The following is an 11,662-nucleotide window of genomic DNA, read 5'->3' on the forward strand; positions in this document are numbered from 1 at the left end:
TTTAGTATGAAGGAGAGGTTGAAGAAAATGTTGCCAATGTAGAAATATTACGTATGCAGGCGTTTGACGGAGATGAGGAATTCACCGATAATTGGCTTGCTGACTTTACTATAGTGTCAGGAAATGAGGACCACTATTTTGAAATTGTAACAGATCCTCAAACCAATGAAGGCGTGTTGATGCTGGTGAAGGTAATCTAAAGTAACTAAGCATGGAGCAATGCAGTTCTTGATATTGTAAATTTATCATATACATACTACATAGCAAACCATGGCTACTAGTACTGTCGTTCTTTTAGACGTTTAATGGAAGCAAATGGCCGTGGTGATTTTTTTTTTTGTGTCTTGGCAAATCTTTACTAGTTAGATGGAAATATAGTCATATTCATCTTGTTTTATTCTTTCCTTTTGATGAATGAAATATACAAGATCTGAAAGGGGGGTGGTTGTAACTTATGTAAAGAAAGGCTGGTTGTATCCAGTCTAAGTAATCATCTAGCCTTCAAATTGGAAAAACTTACCTAGTGGATATATTATTTTGTCATCCTGCTGGTATTACTACTAGGCCTGTATGTCTTTCAGCCCATGGAAGATAAAAATAAATGTTATATTTAATTGACTGCAAAGATCCGTCTTGTAATTCAGGATTCCTGTTAAATGATCATCATGGCTTTTGTTTTGTTTTTTATATATACATTAGGAAGCCGATTACGAAGTTATGCATTCTGTGGAACTGAATGTCGTCGTTGCAAACAAGGCCGAATATCACAGCTCAATAAAGCATCTAGTCGTTGCGGGAGGAGGAGGAGGAGGAGGAGGAGGAGGTGGCGGCGGTGGTGGTGGAGGAGGAGGAGGTGGAGCTGGTGGCGGAGCTGGTGGAAAAGGCGTTCCCATAAAAGTGAGAGTAAAAAATGTTCGTGAGGGTCCGGTTTTCAAGCCCAAGAAGAAAATTCTTTCAATTCCTGAAGGGAAAACTATAGTAAACAAAGTTGTTGGATCCTATCAAGCTTATGATGCAGATACCGGAAAGGTTGCTAATAATGTCAAGTAAGTAGCCCAGACAAGCCATGAATTCTGCTACCCAACTCTGACATTCGAGGCATCCAAAAGTGTAGTAGAGCTCCCATGTTACCTCAATGAGCCTTATAAGGCACATCTCCATGCAAAACAGATCCAAGATAAGTCCATAAGCACAAACAGTTAAACGCATAGACATGACATATGAATTTTCATACACATTATGTAACATTATATGGGAATCTCTATCTTGTTCAGTAGTTTAAGGGCTTGTCGCGTACTGTAATATTGATCATCTATCCTGATGTATAATTTGCACAATGATTTTTAGACTTGCTGTTTATGTCCATTTCTATATTATTTTGCAACAGGTATGCAAAAGAATATGATCCAGACAATTGGTTTATGATTGATCCAACTACAGCTGATATTAAGCTTATAAAAGTACCTGATAGGGAGTCTGTGTATGTAGTCAATGGCACTTATGTGGCAAAAATCTTGGCCATTAGTGAAGGTAAGTGTCCATATCCAAACATTTTTTTTTTTTTTTTTTTTATTTCTTCCAAACCTCAAAGAATATATTTAGTCGTAATGTCAATAAGAGTGTACAGATATAAATGTTATAAGTTGTCAGATTGGTGCACACATAATGATACATTTGGTGCAGCTCCCAAGATATTTCACACTATTTTTTTTTTTTTTTTTTGGAACCACTTTGGGATTACAAGACCAATATTTTGTTCAAATAATAAAGTGGAAAAAATGTTTGTGTCATCTTAGATCCTTTTGCTCACTTCTTAAAACTGTGTAAGAAGGTGCAAATAGCGTATAAAAAAAAAAAACAAACACATCTCCAATATAGAACAACTTTTGGCAGAATTTGTGGCTGAATTCTGCTAATTAGTAATGTTCTCTAATGTGTGTTGCTGTTTTACATCTTGTTTTTCCATCAAATTCGATGATTACATCGGTAAAGCTCTCTGCACACTCCGTGTACAGTATGTCTTTTGGCCATGTAAGTCATACATCAGCGTGTTTTTACTGTATTGAAAAGTGTAGTCTGCTTTGCATTGCTACATGGGTTTGACAGTAAAAATCATAGAACAGCTGGTAAGTTTTTCTCCAATCTCCCAACATATGCTCCAAGACAAAAGCAAAAAATGATATATGACCACAGCCATATTATAGCTCTAACTTGGTCATGTTTGGAAATATTTATGAATGTCATATTAACGTATCATCTACTTAATGATAACTGATCCTTCTTATTCAATCAGATAATTTTTTTATTGTGAAAAATATCAAGATATATTCACGTTTTCATTTTGTTTTTAGAAACAATCAAAACTAAATAAAACAAACACAGAAATAAAAAAAACAAGTAATTGTGAACCAAATTTAAAAAAAAAAGTTCATATTAACATTCATCGTAGATATACTCATTCACTTACTACTGTTTACATACATGAATACAAATATAAATGAATACCACTTGACTGTGTATTGCATTAAAATATAGAGAAATATAGCATTCACATATAAATATCTAGGACCCTTTTGTTTCCCAGAACTAAAATCTAACACTTTGGGTATGTGAGTTTGGCACTTGAAAGGAGTTTAGATTTTACAGGTTTACAGCCGGTCTGTCATAGTGTTTCTGAGAAAGCTTTCCGATGCAATCCCCGGAGTAGTTAACCATTGTTTCTATAGCTTTATAGTGTTTTTTTTTTGTTTTTTTTTTTTTTTAGGGCTTTTCTCTTAATATGTTCCCCTTTCCATACGTTTTACATTATTTAGTTTGGATTTCAAGTCTTCTATCTTTGGTGGGGGGGATTTTTCTATTCAGAGTAGTGCTAATTGTTTTCTAGCTTGAAAGAGCACTTGGGAGATGGCTATAGCTGTAGGAGAATCCGAGTCCAGCCCCCCACCTTCAAGTCAACTGCCCCCTTCCAATAGTTTCCAATGTTTACACACTCCCACTCTGATCCTTTTTTTTCATACAAAGAATGTATGTTTACACCATTATTTTCTAATATATTTTTTTTCTTCCAGATATTCCAGGAAAAACTGCTACTGGAACTATAGCTATAGAGGTGGAAGACGAGAACGACAACTGCCCTATTCTACTAAATCCAGAGCAAACCGTTTGTAACAATGCACCATTCATCAACTTGACAGCAACTGATCCAGACGGCTTTCCCAATGGAGCTCCACTGAAATTCATGGTTGTAGATGAACCTCCTGGTAATGCTAAGCTGTGGTCAATTGGAAAAACTGATGGTAAGTAAGAGGTTTCTGGACCTTTTAGTCTTGTTTCCCTATGACAATATTTAAAGGTATTCTAGTTCTGTAATGTTTAGAAATTGCAAATTTATTACTGGTCAGCAAACACTATTGTTGCCAATACCTCAATCATTCCTTGGTCTTATTTGCTTACCATTTATATCTAAAAAGATTCTTTAATTGTATACCATATCTAGAAGGCTCATCTATCATTAGACAAAAACAGCTAAACCACTTATTAATAAGCATGCAGGTTACTTTTTCTTAAAGGGTTTGTCCACTACTAGGACAACCCCTCCTTATACGAAATGTTCAGCCCCGATAAAATAATAAAGCCTATACTCTCCTCCCATGCTGGCTCCGTTCCTGCGGTGTCAGCAATCGCTGTCCTATGGCTGTGAGGTGGTGGGATGACACGTGATGCCCAGCGCCCAATCAGTGTTGACATCACTGTCTCCACCTTCGGACATACTGAACAAGAAGAGCTGAAGCAGAATGAGCTGAAGCTCTGGCTTCCTCCTCATGTTCAGTTTGCGGAAACAGTGACGCCAACGCTGATTGGGCGCCGGCATCATGTGTCACGACACTGCATCACAGCCCCTGGGAGAGTAAGTGCCAACTCCATGGGATCGGCACCAGCATGGAAGGTGAGTATAAGCTTTATTATTCTATCGGGGACAAACATTTTGTTTAAGAAGGGGTTGTCCTAGTAGTGGACAACCCCTTTAATACCTCTTCCTTTTTTTCTTTTTTTTTTTTTTCTTTTTTTTGTAAATTGTACTGTCAGGCAGCGGCATATGTAAAAATCAGCAGCTGTAGAAAATCTGATCCATTCGACATCATGGAAATAGTGGTGACGTGATGTGAAGCATTGGTCCATAGATCCACGATTGGGCATGAAAACCGGTATATCCATAATTTCACTTCAAACAACTCAAATAGTCGGCCCTAGTCCACTGTTCCTCATGGCACAATTGTACAAAACTTCAATAGGACAATGGTGGACACAGCAGTGATGCTCAGTGTTCCAAAGGAGATACCATGATCAGTTCCAGCAATATAGAATAATCCACGGCACTCGCCCATCTGCTTTTAATCTTTGAAAATCCTGTCTATGGATTTCTGGCTTGCAGATTTATTATCAGGACTTGTGAACCTCTCATAGGCTTTTTGCCAAATTGTCAGAGGCTTGATACCACCAGAATACTGTCTGATTAGCTTATCCATATTGATAGATCACTAGTGTGTGGCCAACTTTCTACCGATATCCATCACCAGTTGTGTTCAGGGTTAGGCTCCTTCTTGGGAATGGTAGTGATCCAAATTGCTAAACTGCATTTACTTTTTGACTTGTCTGACTTGTCTTTAACCTCTTTTTGTAACGACCCCTTTAAGTGACAATATTTATGTGCGATGTATGTAAAGTATATCTGCTCTGTATGTACATGTTGTGATCCCTTCTCTGAAATGTAGTTTTTGTTTTTTTTTCCTGTAGCTGTTAGTGCACAACTGATTCCAAAAAATCTATATGAGGGTCCACATCAAGTTAAAGTTATAATAACTGACAACCAAGGATTAAGTTGCCCAGAAAAACAAGTTCTGACGCTGACAGTGTGCACTTGTAGTGACTCCGGTTTTGCATGCAGTGAAAGGATGACGGACAGCTCTGTAGGCCTAGGAGGTGGAGCGATTGCGCTCATGATACTCGGTTGTCTGCTCTTACTATGTAAGTATACGTTGTGGGTCTCTTTTGGTGCTTCATTAAGCATGTAAAGAATTTGAAGCTAAATGTTACCTAGAGAATTATAGTTGGTTGCGCTGTGCTATCATTTTGTTTAGCAAGACTAATAATTTTTGGTAATCTGAATACCCCTTTTAGATAGTGTTTCCATCATTCACCCACTGGATTGCTGATCATTTTTTATCCCATTTCTGTATCTTTCCTGTCTGTACTACTATGTTTGGGAAAGGTTGAATGGAGCAATCAGTCATCATAGCATTTAATCACTTATTATTCTAATTCACAATGAATGGCAGCAGGGCACTTGCATGACTGGCTCCTACATTCACCAAATCCTGGCCGCAATTGTGCAGCCAGGGGAAGATTTATATTCCTTCATTCTGGAGATTAGAATTTATAGCATATCCTGTACTTGTCATGCATTCTATGTGTGGATCCCACCACTGGGAAATGAATGAAATTTGCAATTTACGTATTATTAAAATCCTCTCTTCTCAAGAATGGGGGTATTAATTCTACAGGTTCCTGCTTATTCCTCTTACCTACCATATTCTTTTTCCTAGGGAAGGCACGTGCGCTTACAAGCTGTTTGCTATATGTAGGTTTGTAGGTGCCGCTGTCAGTTTGACCAGATTGCTGGTGCTCCGGTGCTTCTCCCATGCCATAGAGGCAAAGCTGTCACCATTAGCAGCATGGGAAAGCACACAGTTTGGACCAGTGGTGCAACCATGCCACTAGCCTGACCTGCAATCTTGCTCTCCTGCAAGCAGTCTTTACATGCGCTGCCTTTTTCTCATGAATTCTGTTTAAATTTCATTGGAAAATTAATTTCTTAATATTTGTTTATATTTTACCAGTGGTACCACTCTTGTTGCTTTTATGCTCCTGTGGCTCCTCAGGAGGGAAGGGATTTCTGGCTGTTGATGGGCCTGAGCAGTCCATGCTTATACATAACAAAGAAGGTCCTGAACCTGTAGATACTGTGAGTATTATTTCATTTCACCATTTACAAGGGCATATATACCATGTACGGAAGCCATGAAGCTGCTGTGGTACACAGTCCTGGTTGGTTCCTACCAATTGTGCTACTATGTTGCGACAACCTGTGCACAACTTCACTCTACAGAGAAATGACATTATTCCCAAAAAGGGGTGAAGACTGTACCCAAGTCTTACATAACAGTCACAGACATGGACACTGATATCAACCTTTCTGTTGCGAGCGGCTAAACTCTGCACCATTATGGGGATGCATCTTGATCTATGCTGAGGGATCCTCTATTTTCCACCTATGCTAATGTCCATGTGCACTAATAATAATAGCTTAGAGAAAACAACACTTGATACCTCTGATTCTTAAATCTAGACTTGAATGGCCAATAGCAAATTATTCTGTTATGCAGCAATGTCAGGCTCTGCTTGCGGGGTAGAATGTGGCTAGCCATCTTTACCGATGCATAAGTTGCCTTTTCCATTTCTTTATTCTTACCATAATGGGCAGTAATAGAACCTAAATATAAAAAATATAAGACTTGGTAAGTTATGCTGACATTTGTATTATTACCTTAGGCTGCTATTCCAACTATGATTGGAGTAGTTGGTGCTACAGCAGTTGGTGCTGGTGTTGGGGCTGGCATGAGAGAAGCCTATGGCATGCAGTCAATGGAAGGTTATACCAAGGATATTTACCAATCCAGTATGGCAATGGATGGACATTACGAAGAGAACCAGGTTCTTATGAATGGAGAGATGATGGCTGCAGGTGGTGGCATGAAAATGATCAGTGGTTACGGCTCTGCGGCTGGAGCTGCAGCTGGTTATGGTTATGGTGCCGGGAGTCAGGCAGCTCTGAATGAAGAATTCATTAAAGGATATTTCTATGACGTAAGTGACCCAACTCTATATTAATTTCTAGAATTAAATTATGCAAAAAAATGTTGATGGTGACAGCCACAAATGGGGAGAAAATGTGTGTTTATTTTTTTGTTTAGCCTCATTATGCCACAAGAGGTCAGCTCCGTTTCACTTCTCCTGGACACCCAAGCTATTTTGATAATATACTTTTACTCACTACTATATGTAGTATTATACTGTCATGTTTGTAATTTAAAACTTTTAATTAAGCCTTAGACCAAATGTCTAAAAAAAAAAAAAAAAAAAAAAAAGCTAACATGTAAATAGGTTTTGACCGCCCCAATTTACATGTACTGCAAGTACATGTGCAAGTACAAGTCTGTCATATCTTAGTTTCTTTGAGAGTCGTTGGTTTTAAAGAAGTCAGTGACTTTCACTTGTCAGTGCAGCTTTCCTCACAAACTGACTTGTACTTCTGTTCATACAATAGCTGCTAATGGAGGAGCAGTGAGCAAAACCTGTGCATGAGCCTCCTCCAATAGAAAAGCAGCTTTTCGATGTGAGGGTGTTTTACAATTGGCTTATAGACTGGTCTGGTCCCATGTTTCTCCATCCGCAGCCATTTTAGGGACTAAAGTACTAGACCTGTGTTAGTGGAGCTTTCCTAATAGGAGAAAGTGGCCAAACCCTTTAAATTGATATAAATCCTTCAATAACTATTGAAGGAGTGAGGGGCCCCATTTGGTAGCTGTAACTGATGAACAGAGAGGAGAGGTGGTCTGGGGAGCGTTCATTGCAGTGACCCCAGAATACTTCACATTAAGCCAATGCCACCTAGACTCTTGCAATTGCAGCTCAAAGAGGACTAAAATGTTTTTTTTTCCTTGGTCATGTAACCATCATGAGTGACCATCGAGCATGATATGTTTACTCCTTAACTGCTGACTGTGCTAGATATCTTTGTCCCCTCAGAATTATTTCTCTTTCCTATAAACCTCTTATGCATTTTATTGCATATGCTAGGATTTAACCATAACATTATGGAGTTGGGAGTTCAACCTTTAGGACACAAGATCCATAACTATTTGGTCTTTTATAGTGATGAGCAAGTATACTCGTTGCTCGGGTTTTCACGAGCACGCTCGGGTGACCTCCGAGTATTTGTTAGTGTTCGGAGATTAAGTTTTCATTGCCTCAGCTGAATGATTTACAGCTATTAGCCAGGCTGAGTACATGTGGGGGTTGCCTGGTTGCAAGGGAATTCCCACATGTAATCAAGCTGGCTAATAGCTGTAAATCATGCAGCTGCCGCAATGGAAACTAAATCTCCGAACACTAACAAATACTCGGAGACCACCTAAGCGTCCTCGGGAAAACCCGAACAACGAGTACACTCGCTCATCACTAGTCTTTTCCCTAGACACAGACTCCGCTCTCCACAGGTAAAATTGTGACGTGGTTGATAAACCACTACCAGTATGGATTTATACACCTTTAGGCTATGTTAACACACAACCTTTTTAACCCTTTTTGTAGGGCTTTTTTTTTCTGCAGTCAAAACCTGCTCTCTAGGCCGTGAAAAATCTGCATGCAAAACCTGTATCTCATGTCCCCTTGGTAAAGGCCATAAAAATCAGTGCTAAGTAGAAAATCCCTTATCTATGGAACCATAGGGTGGATTAAAAAAATCACAAACAGAATACTCAGGGGGTGTTATGGGAGTAAAATATGAGCAAAAATTGTACACTTTTGACTGAATGATACATCATCTTTAATGCTGTTATACAGGGCATATTTCTTTTCCATGATCTTAAATCCGCCATACATTGTTACTATAGTTAACCATCCTTTGCTCTTTATCCTTTTATAGAAAGTATTGGGGTGTGCTGATGAAGACTTTGCCCAGACAGCAAAGGATAGTATTCTGATCTACTCACAGGAAGGAACTGGCTCAATTTCTGGGTCAGTCGGCTGCTGCAGTTTAATTGAAAGTGAATTTGAAGATAACTACCTGGATGACTTGGGAATGAAGTTCAAAGTCCTGGCTGACATTTGTCAAGGTGTGCAGATTTCACAGTATGAATCCTACGAGGCGTATAACCAAGGTGCCATCGATTCTGAAATCATCACAGATATCCGTGCGACCCAGAACGAAGAGACTGTAGAACACCACCAAGCTATGGACAGTTCTTATGTATCAGAAGGCCTTGTTTCTAGGTTAGAACCTGAAAGCGTAGCTAGGGAGAATGTGTTGATTGAGGAGTCTCGTATGTCTTCTAGATATGTACAAGAGCCAGTTATGCGAGGTAATATACTTGTGACGGAAAAATCATACACTACTGCCCCCGCAATAATTCTAGAGCCGATACGTCAACAAAATGTATTGGTGACTGAGAGGATCATTCGTCCTACCACCAGTATTCATAACTTAGTAGACACTTCAGAGGGAGAAAATGTGATGGTAACAGAGAGGATGATCAAGTCTGACAAAGGCTTTTCTGGCTACATGACTGAGCCACACGATTCCCAGTACATGCTAGTAACAGAGCGGCGTCTTGCCCCTAGCTCTAATTTAAATGCCTCCTTAACCATCCCAGATGTGTCCATGGGGAAAAATGTAGTAGTGACTGAGAGGCATTTTGCTCCTATAACCTCTATTAATGGGAGCGCGATGATTCCAGTAGAAGTGTCAGGGGTGAAAAACCTAGCAAATGAAAGTGTCTCCATTCTAAATGGTGGGTTGCAGGAACAAACACACTTTAAACAAGGAGGTTATATGGTGGAGGAGATACACCCAGCCGGTAATAATGTAGAGCAGTCATCAAGCAGGATGACAAAATACAGCACTGTACAGTATTCACGTTCTTAATTAGAAGTTGTTTATTTCCTCCTGTGACATTAATTTTATTGTAAAGGACTAAATGTTTATCAATAATTTTAAACCTTAAAATAGTCAAAGACTTAAGGAAATTAAAATCCATCCTTGCATTTTAAAGGCGATTTCAAAACATATCTGAAGAAGGAGCTGAAGTGAAGAGTTAAAATAAAATCTAGACTTGCTTAAGTTTTTCACAAACATAAAATTTAGAAGAAAGTTGGTACCAAAAATGGTGATAATGTTGTGATGTCCTTCCGGTTTGTGAAAATTTATGAAAAACTTTTATTCTTTTTGTGTTAAATATCCACCTTTGACTGTTTGCACACATTGCTGACCTACCAGAAATGCGTTCAATAATTTATCCTTGACTTTTATTCTAAATATTTTCCTCCACTACAACAAACATATTTTAGATTTGCATCAAAAATCGCTGTGAAATGGTTTATAACGCTTTTTTTTATTTTTTATTACATGCCTTGTTATATGGCGTGATGTATAAAGCAGCTGATTTGTAAATATGATTTTTTTTTTCAATTATATTACATCAACTGATTTATGTAGATATTACATTAAACTGAACAATTTTTTTTTTTTTGGGGGGGGGGTAGTCATCATCCCCGGTGTTTCACCTTGCAAATAAAATGTTTTGGTTTCTACTTATGATGGTTTGACAAAACTATAGAGTGTCCCATGTTTCTATCATTTTTGTTTAGACCAAGAGCTGCCAAAATTACAATTGCCATAATTTTACTAGCACTAAAAGATAAAATAAAGATGGATTTAGATCAGATTTTTATTAGGTGCTTAGTAAGTAAATGTTTTTTAAGCTAGTTTTCTGTTGACTTGAGTTTTCTTCGGAATTACGTAAGCGTTATATTTTAAAGGGGGGTAGTGTTTTTTTATTTTTTTTATAATATAGCCTATTTATGTCAAGGGTAATTATAGTTTTACCTTTTTCAGAAATGGCTTTATGTATATAATGTACATATGTTACCTGAACTGTCATTCACTGGAAACTATTTTTTGGTTGTTTGAGTTTAGACTTTAGTGCTAACATCTCTGATCTTTTGGAAATGTTTTTAGTTATAAATTTCTAACTAAATTTTATAAATTTTGTAAAAAGAAAGATGGGAGGGAGGGATAACACATTATGTTAATAGCTATGTGTGCGTTTTGTAAATGTTTGTTAGAATACCAGTACTGCATTGTCAAAAAAACTCCCATTTCAAAAACTTGCTTTAGAACTGACCACAAACTTTTAGTCTGTCAGATTAGTTTGGTTTGTTCAGTAGATCACGCCACAAACTATGCTGAGTGGGTTGTAATGCTGTACAAGTGTTAGCCTCCCTCAGAGAATGGGCTTTTCCTTTGACCATAGGCTTGTCAGAGTGGCCTCATCTGTATATATTATTGCACTCCATTCTAGTAGATCATTAAGCAGATACTTAAAAGGAATCGGTCATGATGATTAACCACCCGAACAAACCTCTTTGGTCATTTAGCTCTTTGGCTTATTATTCAATCTATACCTTTTTTTTTTTTTTATTTATAAAATCCGCTTCTACATGACTGAAAAATCCATGTATTAATCTAAATGCAAAAGCGGCTCAGGGCATGATCGGAGCACTTCCTGAACCTCTTCCTCCCTGCTTCTATCTCCTGCCAAGTACCACCTGCTTGCTGCTTGACTGACAGCTCACTGAATATTGTGGGGGTGGGGGGTGGGGGGGGGGGGGTTGGAGTGGTGGATTTTATAAATAATGGGATATATTGACTTCTTTCTATGATCTAGGTGACTATATAAACTGTTTTCGGGGTTAATCATCATGACAGATTCAATTTAAATCTGCCCATACCTCCAGAGTTTAGTTGATCCTGATAATACTGCCA

General features: G+C 38.2%; 1 protein-coding gene across 1 annotated transcript in view; it reads left to right on the top strand.

Annotated features, from left to right (window-relative positions):
* LOC138643406 (uncharacterized) overlaps positions 1–11,326 on the top strand; it is a 186,971-nt gene extending 175,645 nt beyond the window's left edge. The window contains exons 24-31 of the mRNA XM_069732320.1: positions 6–191; positions 700–1,046; positions 1,388–1,530; positions 3,069–3,296; positions 4,795–5,025; positions 5,898–6,022; positions 6,610–6,924; positions 8,765–11,326. Coding sequence (XP_069588421.1) covers positions 6–191; positions 700–1,046; positions 1,388–1,530; positions 3,069–3,296; positions 4,795–5,025; positions 5,898–6,022; positions 6,610–6,924; positions 8,765–9,763 — 2,574 coding nt within the window. The 3' untranslated portion in view covers positions 9,764–11,326. The remainder of the gene's footprint in view (positions 1–5; positions 192–699; positions 1,047–1,387; positions 1,531–3,068; positions 3,297–4,794; positions 5,026–5,897; positions 6,023–6,609; positions 6,925–8,764) is intronic.
* The last annotated feature ends 336 nt before the right edge of the window (positions 11,327–11,662 follow it).

Source organism: Ranitomeya imitator, chromosome 6 (assembly GCF_032444005.1).
Source record: "Ranitomeya imitator isolate aRanImi1 chromosome 6, aRanImi1.pri, whole genome shotgun sequence".
NCBI classification, from domain to species: Eukaryota; Metazoa; Chordata; class Amphibia; order Anura; family Dendrobatidae; genus Ranitomeya; species Ranitomeya imitator.